The sequence below is a fragment of the Drosophila miranda genome, chromosome XL, assembly GCF_003369915.1.
Source record: "Drosophila miranda strain MSH22 chromosome XL, D.miranda_PacBio2.1, whole genome shotgun sequence".
NCBI lineage: Eukaryota > Metazoa > Arthropoda > Insecta > Diptera > Drosophilidae > Drosophila > Drosophila miranda.
This window is the reverse complement of record NC_046673.1, coordinates 3462817-3476598: the sequence shown is the minus strand read 5'-3', so window position 1 is coordinate 3476598 and position 13782 is coordinate 3462817. Positions and strand designations below refer to the sequence as shown.

The 13782-nt window shown below is 46.6% G+C and overlaps 2 protein-coding genes across 2 annotated transcripts; one reads left to right on the top strand and one right to left on the bottom strand.

Moving 5' to 3' along the window:
• The first annotated feature begins 656 nt into the window (after positions 1–656).
• LOC108164335 lies at positions 657–10242 on the top strand. The gene is made up of 9 exons (XM_017299984.2): positions 657–1398; positions 5836–5982; positions 6786–7039; positions 7709–7997; positions 8053–8398; positions 8454–8816; positions 8895–9211; positions 9287–9435; positions 9510–10242. The coding sequence occupies exons 1-9, from the start codon at positions 996–998 to the stop codon at positions 9786–9788; spliced, it is 2547 nt and encodes an 848-aa protein (XP_017155473.1). The 5' UTR covers positions 657–995; the 3' UTR covers positions 9789–10242.
• A 997-nt stretch (positions 10243–11239) lies between these two features.
• On the bottom strand, positions 11240–12119 carry LOC108164361 (probable 60S ribosomal protein L37-A). Its single transcript, XM_017299986.2, has 3 exons — positions 12018–12119; positions 11638–11773; positions 11240–11564 (listed from the first exon to the last, which is right to left on the bottom strand). The coding sequence occupies exons 1-3, from the start codon at positions 12018–12020 to the stop codon at positions 11419–11421; spliced, it is 285 nt and encodes a 94-aa protein (XP_017155475.1). The 5' UTR covers positions 12021–12119; the 3' UTR covers positions 11240–11418.
• Positions 12120–13782: the final 1663 nt, after the last annotated feature.

Sequence of the window (13782 nt, the reverse complement as noted above, 5' to 3'; positions counted from 1 at the left end):
CAGCCCGAATGGAATGTCGCCAAGAATACCTACCATTTAAATTCCCGAACATGTGATGCTGTACGGTGTATGCCGTAAATTAACTAGATTGTATCTATATTATTCCATCCCCATCCCGTGTGATATAGCCATTTGGGGAGAATGAATAGATCCCACAGCTGGGACAATTAGGAACTCACAGCTCGAAAGCGGTGTCAGATAATGGCAATGTGGAAGGGAGGGGGGCCAGCCCAGTGTGTCTGTTTCTGGGGAAGCCCGCTGATTGTCGGGCGATTGTCGCAGTGGTGGCCCATCAAGTATCCCCGCAGGTGAACGATTGAACAGCTGAGTGCTCACAGCCGCGAACGATCATGCAATCGATGCACAATTCTTGATCGGATCAGTTCGGGAATGGAGTGAGCAGTGCAGCCTCAGCCTCAGTCTCAGCTCGAAATTCGGTTTGCATTTTGTTTTGAAATTGGGTCTGCGGCTAAAACAGATACCCCCACAGACCCGGGCTGGCTCACGCACACCAAGAGAGAGAAATATACTCAAAACACACCGATACGTTCACATGAATACTTTCAGCCAGCTGGGGTAAAGCTGGGGCTGGGGCTGGGACTGGGGCTGAGATTGAGGTGAGCCGAGACCGAGCGGAGCAGAGCTGCTAAACCCCCGAACCGCCGACGAACCTGAGCGGTCTTCGCATGCTTGGCGGCATTTGGACAATCAGTTGACGTTGAATGTTTCGTCTTGGCGGTCGCTTAATTTATCGCTGGCCAAAGTGAACCCACGGATCCAGACATTCAAATAGCTGAGGCTTCTTCGAGCTGAAGATTCGCTCCGGTCTGTTCTTTGGTTGCATAGATCGTTCGTACCGTTGTATTTTTTTTTGGTGTGTCATTGCCTATTGAACGTATAGCTGTGTCTGTGATTATGTGCAAAAGTGCCGAGAAGTTCTAAACGAAATCAAAAGTCAACAAGGAAACGATCAACGATCAGCGATCCTCGACAGGATGCACCTGCCACACCTGTTTCTTTTACTGGCCTTGGGCCTGCGCCTGCCCAGCCACAGCCTGGCCCTAGATGGGGTGGTCCAGCCCACCTGCAGCCTGAAGGATAACTGCAACCTGGGCGACAATATCCTGCGGCCAGCCGCCGGCCCCGGATCGGACGGCGGGGACGCGTCTGCGGACAAGCTGGAGAGCAAGATCGCCTCGATATTCGAGGATAAGGTGAACTACAGCCTCAAGCTGTTCGCCGACGATGCCGTCCTGGAGTACCAGGCGGGCAATCTCAGCGAGCTCCACTCCGGCGCGCCCACCAACTTCACGCTCCACCAGCTGGAGCAGGCGACGTCTGTCCCCGAGCGGCAGGGGCAGCCCGACGACGATGATCAGATGGAGGAGGATGAACGCGGTAAGTGTAAGGGGAGTGTCGTGTATCGATTACAGCTTTCTCACGCCGCCCACACACGCACTCTGAAGGGGTAATGTGGCCTTGGGCGTTTTGTTAACCGATTTCTTCAATTGTAATGCAAAGCGGTTAATGTGGTGATCCCCACACCCCCCTCAGAGCCGACAAAACCAGTCCTTCCCCGTGCCTGGCCATTTGCGACATTCGCTTCGGCTTTTGATTTTGATTGTGACCCAAAGCGAAATGTTGCATAAGAGGCGCGTGCGTCAAGTGAAATCAATTGCTCCGCAATCACTTTTGGCCAGGTCTTTGCCGAGGCGATGGCGATGGCGATGGCGAACGCGAGGGCGAGGGCGAGGGCGAGGGCTGTCCATGCTTTAATGGCCCAAAAGACCTCCGTACTTGAACGCGCATCGAAGCGACAAATGGACGTGACCAAGCCCCTTTTCGGCCAAGAACTGCCCAATTGCCCAATGCAAATCGGACTTTGACGCGGCAGCTCCGTAATGACGCATCTGCCGCTGCTATTTCCTGCCGCAGTACAGCACAGCACATCACATCACATCACATCACAGTGCCCATCCGCCTAGCAATGATCTCTTATCTAATCGATGTTTTGCCAGTCGTTAACGTTGTGCACTTATTCTTGTTAAAAGGTTTGGCCTTGTTTGGTCTCACTTTTTATTATTTTCTGTGGCAGTGCAAATACGAGTATTATTTGCGGAATATGTTAGGATGTCGATGACTGGGATGAGCAGGGGAAGACCCCCCGACTTCGTTCTTCGAGGAAGTGTCACTGCTGGCCAGAGCAATGTGTGAAGTCTCACGTAATCGAAATTTCCGACACTCGTCTTAAGGTGAACCATCGGCCATGATATCACGGCGAGGATCACGTAGATTCCAAATGTAGATTGATGCTTCATGCTTGATGCTTGCAGTAAGATGCTAAGGAAGATGCATTCAATTTGTAGGCCTGTGTGCTGTTTCCCATATTAGAGAGTATGAAATCAACGAAGATAGGATGGAATACACATACCACATATCACAGGATATCCAACACCAGAATTAGCGCTTCGAATCGAAAATCGTGGGCATCTAGCATGACTTTTGCGGAACTGTTGCGGAAGTGCCCTGAGGCACTTCTGCGCCCAATTCCGTAGCATTAAAAGCGTAGCCTAATGAAGACATATTCACATTACGTCCCTCACCACACAGACATCCCAGAGTGAGTGAGAAAGTGTCGTATGTTTTAACGAGTCCCGTTCCATCCCATCCCATCCCATCCCATCCTAGCCCATCTCAAGCACATTCCCGAAATGGCGACCGAGCCCAGTCCAGCCCAAGTCTAAGTGGTTTTGCCCACTTTGTGGCTCGCTTGTTTGTAATTGATCTTCGCTGTGTTTGTCTCGCCTACGGGCTGCATATCGTTTCGTTTCGTTTCGTATCATTCATCCACCACTTTACCAATCCAAAGTACCGTTAAATGCCGCCATAAAGCTATAAACTTTTTTCAAAGAGACATCAGGAATCCGCAGTCAAAACTCGTAACATCAACAATGATGATCATGGAGATGGGCACGATGATGGTGATGAAGAACCTCTTCAAATCGAACTTAAGATATCGCAGCCCATCGAGATACGAGAACTTCGAACTCAAATCGAAACGGTGGCAAATGGCTCCCACAGTCCTCCACACTACTCCACACTCCCCAAAAACAACCAGCACAGCACAGCACAGCACAAACAGCGGCAGACAAGCCAAAGTTGAGCTGCCAATTTGCTTGGCAAATATTGGAATTCAGCTGCGCTCGAACGAGACCTGAGTTGGGCTCAGGGGCTGAGTAAATATGCTCCACACAAAACACAGATCATCCGGGGGCCGAAATCGATCGTGATCGGGTTGCAGTAGCAGGGCAGCAGCCGTTCACGAGCTTAAATGTTTACTCGAAACTCGAAACAAACAATGTTGCCGATGACAAATGTTGATCAATTTGTTTCGATTGTTTCTACAGGAAGGAAGGTGTCTGTCTCTACCTGCTTCGTTCTAAGAGATCTGACACCATAAACGTTAAGCTTTCTTAAAATAGGATGGAGCCCTCGCAGCCGAGAGATAAATATCCTCTACTGGCAGACAGGTCCCTTCCGGGGCGGAATCCCTTGGCAGAAGCAAGCACTCCATGCATATTGGCGTATCTTCATTTTGGGCGACAAGCTTTCCACCCATCAAGGGGATTTCATTCGATATTTAGTTAAAGTTTCAAGATATAGGAGTGATTCTGGATGTCATACCTTAGGCTAAGATGCTCTGGCCAGGCGCTAATTGGAGACAACTAGTGGTACCTCACTCGAGGGAAAACAATGAGAGCTGTAATGTTTATGATACATAAACAAGAACTGAAACGATTAAATCCGAACCGAGCCGCGGCGAGGAGAGGCATAAATCAAATCGAATCAAGCCTCCACTAGACAGTTATCGCCCGTTGCCCGTAAACCAGCACAATGTACACTGTACGTATTGTACATACATTCTGGCCAGCACCGGCTCTGGCCAAAGCAGGTCCACTAACAAGAACAGTGTTGGGCAATCGGGCCAAGGATTGCGCACTGCACTGAAGGATTGGGCAATGCTCCGCTGTCCAACTGGCAACCAGCGACTGTCGGTAGTCGGCAGACAGCATTGGGCAGTTAGCAGATTTCCCAAGTGGGTCATGCTCTCGACAGCGAGAGATAGATACAGTATACGGGTACTGAACAGAGAGAGAGAGAGAGAGAGAGAGAGAGAGAGAGAGAGAGAGAGAGAAACACCAAATGCAGTTAATTAAGCCGCGCTCAACGATATTGGCCAGGTCCAATGTGCGATTCTTGGCTTACATAACATTCCGCTGCGGCGGCTATTTAGCCACTTAGCATGCATATCTTTAAGCCATTCAGCATAGTTGTGGGTTGGCATTCTCTATTATAGGTTAAAGTTGAATGGTTGTTGTTGGCGACATTTGCAGGCGGTCGCCTCAGTCGGACACCCAAGAAAAACTCATGTATTTTTCATTCGTCTGAGTCTAGCAAGTGAACATATCCAATGAACCACCATTCCCCCTTAAATGAAGCTCCAGTTGATTATCTCAGAGAGAGCACATCTTTCCTGATTTTTTCAACATGCTGCATTCTTGCCATTAGCTGAAAAGGCTTTGTATACTTTCTGAAAAATCTTCGAGGAATGCCTGCCTCCTGTGTAGCTTTAGTTTAAAACTAAATAAAAAAGTTACAATAGTTACAAAATATCCCGTTCTAGAGATTTGATTTTTTGTTATATCAACTTCTGAAATCTTCATAATTTGCTTTGCTAATGAGGCAAGGGAACAAACGAGTTGGAACTGATTCCCATCGCGCTCCATTGTCGCCACATTTCTATGCTGGAGTCAGATGAAACCAAAGTCAGTGACAGAGCCAGTGCCAGTGTCAGTTCCAGAGACTTTCACGATTGCTTGGTGGAGTGCTGGGCTGAGTATCATAGAATTATCAATTCTTCCTCGTCTATTGGGCTGGCTAGCTATCCAAAATCAATCGTGGGGATCGCGTCTCGTATCTCAATAGAATATGACGACAGGTCGAATTCCGCAGTCAGAGCTCGTCCGACTCGACTCTGACGCATTTAAGCACTTTGGGGACTGCCCAGACGGCCACCCTTGCCTCCATCTCCTCCTCCATCGAAATCTCTGAGACGGATCCAGGCAGCAGAGCCGGAGCGTCCACTGATGGATCGCCGCTGTTGCCACAAACGCGCTCAGCATTCGTAATGAGTGCTGGCCACTTTGAAGATTCGCCCAGCATAAAAATGGAAATGTTAATAAGCTCCAGAACAAAGCTCCAACGCTGCCCCCGGCATGCTGATGATGGGAGAGCAGAGCCCAGCCGGAGACAGAGACCGAGATTTGGCTTGGGTTTGGGTTTGGCTTGGGCTTGGGCTTTGGCATTAAGCCTGGTCCTGTCCACGCGTTTCAATTACTCTCTTCTTGGAGACGCATCTCCATTTACCATTTCGGCTGAGCCCGGCAGTTCCTGTGGCGCCTCATTAGCCAATCGTTTATATGCAAACTGCTCAAGACCTAGAGCGAATCGATACCGTCCCAGAAAGGCTTGGGCACGCGGCTGATTGACAGAATACGACTTCCTGTTTGCGGCCGCCACGTGCCACGCCATTGCTGCTGGGGCCTGACCTTGTACAATTTTGTATTCTGATTGCAAGCCATAAAAGGAACGAGCGGAATGGAATGGAACGCCAGGAAACTGATCAGTGAATAAAGATCCATGTTTGCATTATATGATGGATGTGAATCGGAGCAAATGATATGATAAACAGATTCTATACACACCTTTGCTTGATTATTTTTGTTCATTTAAATGTGATTCTAATCGAAATTTGCATTATTTGTGTCGTTCTAGCCTATCTGCACAACATTGGCAAGCGCTTCTTGGCTCTCACACAGCCATTCGATCCGGCCAGACATCCAGATGCTTCGACCCTGTGCCGCCGGCAAATGCGCCAGTACCTGGACGCCTTGGACAACTTCGATTTGTGGGCGTTGAAGAGTGAGTAAGCCACAAGTGGCGACTGCTGCGGGTTCTAGTTCTGCAAGTGGAGAGCCAATTGGGGGTTCGTTCGGTACGGTTCGGTTCGGTTCGAATTCGAGTCATTGCCAACTGGCCGCAGGTGATGTCTCAGTCGCAGTTGCAGTTGCAGTTGCAGTCGACGTCGCTGCATGATCGCCAGACGAGTCGACATGAATTGATAGACTCCAAAGTCAAATGCAACACAAACGAGCAAGATCTAAGCTGCAAGTGCATGTTCGTGCATGTGTCATTCAGCTAAAGTGAAGGCCAATCGACGAACTTTACCCACATTTGCTGGGGGGCAGCAGCCACACATCTACATATGTACATATATGCATACATAGCTTCACATACATATGTATGTATGTACGAGTATGTACGTACATACATATATGCATGTGGCAGCCACCACAATGCCAACTGCAACAAAATTGCAAGCATCAACAACAATTCCATGCGAACTTGACACAAAAGACGACAGAAACGCGGCAGCGACGTTGACCGAACAGCTGGCAGCGACGCTTAGAACCAGAAAGACGCAAACGAGTTGCGATCACAGTCAAGGTCACACTTGTATAAACACATTTGCACATTAACAGGTGCACACACGCACTTACACACGCAAAGGGATGGACACGCATCTATGTATGTATATCCATAGATATGTACAAGGACTGCCAACTTATGGCATAGGAAAAATCAGAGCCAAGGACTGCCAACTTGTGTCATGCGTCTGCTAATTTAAGAATTTCTATTTTTATTTCTACCCCGCTCTTACGCAGTGCACGATTCCAGCGGAAGATTGAACTCCGGAATACTGAACGGCAACATCAACCAACCGGGCGACTTTGACCAGTGCCTGGCCATCCAGCAGCGGATGAGTAGCGAGGACCCCCTAAAGGATGAGGAAACAGTTTTACGGGGACAGTACTGCCTGGCCTACGCGCAGCCAGTGCTGCCGCACAAGTCCAAGCGACTGCAGTCCTTCTTCAAGCTGATCCAGTCGCATGGCCCCTTCAAGAGCGAGTTCAATGATGTAAGTCGGTGAGGGATGGGAAGTGTCATCACAACAGAGGCAGCTCCGGTGCCTTCTAGCGCGCTTCAGCTACATCCATACATATAAGTGTACATACATGTGTATGTATGTACATACATAAATATGTGAAAGTTCGGTTTAATTAACATTATGCTGCGACTAGGCCAGCCAGCCATCGCAGCCAACGCCGTCGACATTGAACTTGAAGGAGACAGACGAAAATGCAAACAAAACGAATCGAGTCGAAAGCAATCAAACGCGATAGATTGCCATAAAATGCAAATCACACCCGAGACGCCGATGCTCTACGCGGCGGGGCCAGTGAACCCTACAGCTCGGATCGGCCAGGGCTCGACTTTCGTTTGGAATGATGTCACGATTCATGTCGCCGACCGGGCCAAATCAACCCGGGTCAGTTAATTGAATTAGTTTAATTCGCAATTAACTAGGATTTGTTTATTATATATTATATTTCATATATGTACATACATATGTACATATTTATGTACGAGTGTGTACATTTTACAGTATGTTTATTGCTGTGAGACGCGGTCGGCCCGCTTCGTTGCGGTTCAATTAAAAGCAACAGGTTGGGGAATAAGCATCGACAACACCTTCGTCACCGCTCGCTAATCGGCTACTCGCTACTCTCCATGGTCTCTCTTCCAGCCCGGCCACCGTGTGCCCCGCTACTCGCTTATCAACTGGGGACTGTGCGTGCCGTCGGGCTGCTCCGCCCGTGATGTGGAGTACACCGTGGCCGAGTACTTGAGCAACCAGACGGCGGCGACGGGCATCAGCTTCAATGTGCGCGTGGAGCAGCAGATGTGCCAGGTGCGCGATCAGCAGCCTTGGGACCGGAACACCACATGGGCAGTGCGCTTCTTTGTGCTCGTCCTGTCCGTAGCAATCCTTGCCACTATCTACGATCGATCTACCAAAATGCAGCCGAAGCAGAGTGAGTAGCTGGATACAGTAATCAAAAAGGGAAATACCTAAACAATTAATTTTAGATGCCTGGTGTACGGCCTTCTCGCTGGATAAGAACCTCCGCTGGCTGTTCAGCACCAACAGCGCCCCAGGCGACATTGAGGCGGTCCATGGCATTCGCTTCCTGAATGCCATCATGCTGATCTTCTCGCACAAGTCGATGGCTATGTTCTTCAACCCCTACAACAACCGCACGGCCATGTCCGAGAGTCTGGGCCAGCCGTGGACGGTGATCGGGCGCGCCGCCTCCCTCTACACGGACCCCTTCTTGCTCTTCAGCGGCATGCTTACCTCTTACTCGCTGTTCGGCCGGCTCATGAAACGTCAGCCCATCCGTCTCAAGAACGAGTACATCAGCCGTCTGATGCGGTAAGTAGGTTATCATATGCCGACTATCCCTATCTAAATGGTGGATCCTTTGTAGTATTGTCCCGCCTCTGGCTGCTCTGATACTGTTCTGCACATACGTGCTGCCGCTGTGGGGCTCGGGTCCTCAGTGGAACCTCGTGGTGGGTCACCATGCCGACATCTGCAAGAAGAACTGGTGGCGCAATCTGCTCTTCATCCACAACTACTTCGGCTTCAGCGAAATGTGCCTGACGCACACGCACCACCTGGGCATCGATACCGAGCTCTTTGCCGTGGCGCCGATCCTCATCCTGGGCCTCTGGCGCTGGCCACGTCGTGGCCTCTTCACGCTGTTGCTGCTCTGCACGGTGGGAACGGCGGCTCGCTACTACACAACGATCGTTAACCAGCTGTCCAACTATATCTACTTTGGCACCAAGTGAGTTGGGAGTAGACGAGCTACCGCGAAAGTGTTTAAAATCATTGCTTATCTTATCCCCTCCTATCCAATCACTAGCATTCAGCGCCTGTTTCGCACCGCCGACTACATGTACTCCTTCCCACCGCACCGCTCCACGGTATACATCATGGGCATCCTGCTGGGCTATGTTCTGCGCAAGTACCAGTCCGCAAAGTTGAGCAGCCTGCAACTGCGGCTTGGATGGACGGCTGCTACGGTCTGTGTGCTGGCCTCGGTGCTCGGCCCCGCGCCCATGGGCGACATCAACTACGTGTACAACTCGACGCACGCAGCCATCTATGCGGCCTTCGCCCCGATTGCCTGGTGTCTGTTCTTTTCCTGGATCGTCTTTGTGTCGCACAATGGCTACACGAGTAAGCAAATCCTGTTTCCTATACACATACTTCTTACTGGCTGACTCAATAACAGAACACTTGAATATTTTGTAGATAAATTGACGAAGCTGTTTGCCTGGCGCGGATTCCAGGTGTCCACAAAGCTGTCGTATGCCATCTACCTGACGCAGTTCCCCGTCTTCTTCTATAACGTCGGCCGAAGGCGTCACATTCATCACTATTACAACTTTGTTTCGATCATTGTGAGTACAAATTGGAAGGGAATTTTTTCCGAAAGTAGCAGCCTGGTCTAACGCCCATCATTGATTGCTTTCAGCTCGACACCAACGAATTCATATCGATCTTCCTGGCCTCTGTGGCCCTGACGGTGCTCTTCGATGCGCCTTTCCAAAACCTCAAGAAGCTGCTCATCAAGCGGCCATTCTCTAGCTCCGCCAACGGCACAGCGAAGGGCAAGGCGCTCCCAACAAAAGCGGTGGCAGAAGCAGAAACCGCAACAGCAGTGACACCAGAATCACGGACAGGCATAGCGACAACGAACACATCAGCCAAGCCGCCTAGCTCTGCCCTCCATCCGCACCAGCACTCAGAATAGTCTGGAAACAAAAAAATTCATAGCTGTAAATTGTAAATGTCTCTTAGCATTTAGTGGCAATACGTTTAGATATTCCCCCCACTCTCCGCATAACCATTCCCAGCGCATACCATCCAGCCCCCATCCCATCCCATCATATCCCACTCAATACAGATTCCCGCCCTTAGTCATAGTGGAACGCTTTATACATTGTAAATTCTACTATTAGTCAAATCGAGCGACAAATGAGAACCGTTTCGTAGTCATAAACCAATCAATCACTGCTTTCTGTACGATATTATCTTGCATAAACCGGGTCCACGCAGTAGTCATCGCACTGGACAGATCCGGGCTCCATTCCAGACTGCGGCTGTCGGACCCTTGTTTCTTAGAATACTTACGTTACCTTAAGCGAGGTCGAATGTCAGCTTTTTTATTCTTATTTAATTAATAAAATGTATTAATATGTTGAAAAGATGGTTACCTCATGACCAGAATATGTCCCAGGTGTGCGAATTAGAATCCCAAAACTGATCAGCATACTATTGATCTTATGATGGGAGAATTGCATTAGTGTTTGATGCAACATCATGGCATACGAGGAACCAGATACGTAGACCTCTGTACTGGTACGCTAGGAAAAGTCCTAAATTTTCGCTCTGTTCTCCGAAACAGAGACAAGGCACAGACACTCTCTAGTCCACCTTGGACCACGAGGGAAGTTTTTGTGTTAGTACTAGTAAATCGTTATTCGGCCGGTTGAAATATCAACCGCTTGCATCCCCAGTTTTATCAGAATAATCTTGTCAGTTTCCCTCAGTAGATATTTTGCACAGCGGAATCAATGTGAAACTAATAGCTCCTTCCTAGACAATGTATTGACTTAAAGCACAGCTTCAGTGTAGAGGCAGTTTGCTGAGAAGACTAACCCAGCTTGTACTATTATCCCCTTGGTACAAAGTTGTAAGAGCGAAATGGAACCTCCAACTAGGGTCGGTACAACATATAGATTTGTTCGCAGAACGCACAACTCCAGCAATGTTCAGTGGTCATCTGATGTAGCTGCTTCAGGAAGTTCAAGCGTAACGGGGGACTGTTGTCGCTTCAGTGTTGATATAAATAAATAAATAAAAAAATTATCCCACAGAATGACGAGTCAGCGACGTTCCTTTGTCTCTATATATTGTGCCGCACGTTACAAATGAAGCATATGAATATGAACGAGGATCCAAGAAGCAAGGCTCCGTCCGGTGTGGCAGCTATATGATGGGACTGACGCCCAGAGAGCGCATCGGGGTAGCAACGGGCGACGCTACGGGTATAACGGCGTAATGTTTTGTTTGCTTTCACAGTAAAAAAAAGTGGGGTAAAATAACAAGCACATTTGTGAATCAACTCATGGTCACTGGGCCGCTGTCTCCCTTCGAGGGCACATTTTTCACAGGGTTCAACGAAAAAAAATAAGCACCAAATTCACTTAACCAAATAACGTTCATTTATTAGCTGAAAGAGAGCTCCCCCAGACGGGAAAGAAGCTTCTCGAAGCCAAATGGAGGCGGCTTAAGGCTTAAGGCCTACAGCTAATGAAAGTTTTTTTTTGTTGCTGTTGCGATGATGCTGTCCGTACTGGTCAAGGAATAAACCGCTGGGTTTATTTGCCGGACTGGGTGGCCTTCTTGGGCTTGGCCTGGGTGCCCTCGCGGAAACCATTGCGGAAGCGACGACGGACAACCTTCAGGTGGCTCATGCGGCCAGTGCCAGTGGTCTTCCTCCTCTTGGCCTTCACGGACCAGTTGTCTGTATGGGGAGAAATAAAAATAATTATTATCGAGTCAATTTCAGCAAAAGAGGAAAAACGGGGGATGCTTACACGAACGCAACTTAGCGGCTGGGTAGCCGCACTGAGCACAAGTCGACTTCTGGATGTGGTACGAAGAGCGTCCACAACGACGGCACAGAGTGTGCGTCTTGTTATGACGTTTACCAAAGCTGGAGGTACCCTTCGTCTGTAAAAGCAAAACTTTATTAGTATTGGATCAGTAGGTCTACTGATTTTAGTCAAAATAAAATTGCCAATTTGTTGTTTTGTAGAAATAAGCCCTTTTGACAGGAGGTGTGCAAAATATGTAATTAAAATCACATTTATTAACGCGTATACACAATAAAAACCATTTTTTTAAACCGAAATGTATACGGATGTCACAAAAATTTGTCGATTTTTTTTGATAAAACATAAAAATTTTCAATTACCATCTTGTATGGCGAATGGTCTAAGAAGAAAGAGAGCAAGACAGTGGCTGTCACAATATGGCGTGTTGGCAGAGTTGCATTTGACAGCTGGGTATAACAGCGTACTGTTAAGCGCAACTACTTATAACAGCGTACAGGTTGGCGCGAATGCGCCTAACAGCACAGTGTCATAGCAAAAATATGACCTGGTTTCAATTTAAATCCCAAATTGTGTGCTGCCAGAAGATCGACTACCAATATAAACTAAGGCATATATTTCACTTGCTCATACTGCATATTTTTTCAATAAGGTTCATGAGCAGGTCTACCAATATTAAATTAAAGTACAATACGATATTTATCCGATAGTATGCAAATGCGGCGAAAAGTTTAAATTTCACAATGAATGGCAAAAAAAAATTCGCCTATTTCATGTGTAAAATTAAAAACTTTCCAGACAAACCAAACAAAGAAAATCTAATAACAAAAATAAGGATAAATAGAAGAAATAAAATATAATAATTGAATAAATATAAGCGCATAAGATCTTAAACTCTCAAATGAACAAACCATTCTGATTTTGAATGGCATACAAGCATACAAAAAAATACTAAAATTTGAGTGCAACCACTAACCATACAGTATATACATAGGTGTGTCAGTTCCTACGAACATGTACCAAACGAACCTTCTGCGTACGCTCCAGTATGCTCCCGCTTTCACAAAATGCAAGATATCTCCGCTTTCAAAACAAGCATTTTCCTTGCCGGAATGAAATGGATGTTTATACAACAAAACGAATCTTGATTGCAGCATGAAAATATGGCTTATTCATTCATTAACAAAAATTTCACACCATTTAGCCATGTAGCATGTGCCCTGTCTGTAAATACTTTTTTTTTAACCCAACCTAAAATTTGGCTCGGAAATATTTGGTCAGGGCAAGAACACTTTACAATTTACATGTGTGCGCATAACATGCGCGTAACAGAACATCTGGGATAAGACAGCTGTTTCCCGCCACAATTATTTCAAAATTTAAATGCAACAAATTACTTTGTTGACATGTAACATCCTGTGTATGTTACATATGTATATTACATCTAAGATGTTTTGATCCTCTTTCATTCAAAAGAACATAAAAGGCATTTTTATCGCGCTGTATATTTACAAAGCAAACATATCGATAAGAAAAATTTATGAAAACAAGAGCACCTCAAAATGAGAACGGCCGCTAGAACCAAAATTTGAGTTTGGATTTTGTTTGAGTCTTCAGCTTATTGATAAACTGACCTTACCGAATCAAAATAAATAAAGAATGGGCAGAGTGGGTGTGGGTGCGAGACACTTGGAAATAAAATACAAGACGGTATTTGTTTGATTTATTTGAATATGTAAATATTAATATGTAAATTATACTTAAAAATTTAAAATATTACAAGAATAAAATAACCCATTTATATCCTTATTTTATACATGTTGATTATAAATTATATAAATACTATGTAAGCGTCGTCGGTTCTCGACTTCTTTTGCTGCCTTATAACTAACTTTTTAAACGAATTCTTTTTTCAGACTATTTTTTTTTAAGATTATAGTGAATGATAAATTTAAATATACTCTTTAAGAAAATATATGTATACACTACTAGCCAAGAAAAGAAGTACATCGGTGTCGTGGTAATTTGTTATGGGAAAGCTAGACTTTTTGTAAATGTATGGATGCCAATTGTTTATATTTGGTTACAGTCTTGGCAAATATTTAAATCTTTATTTAAGTCTTTATT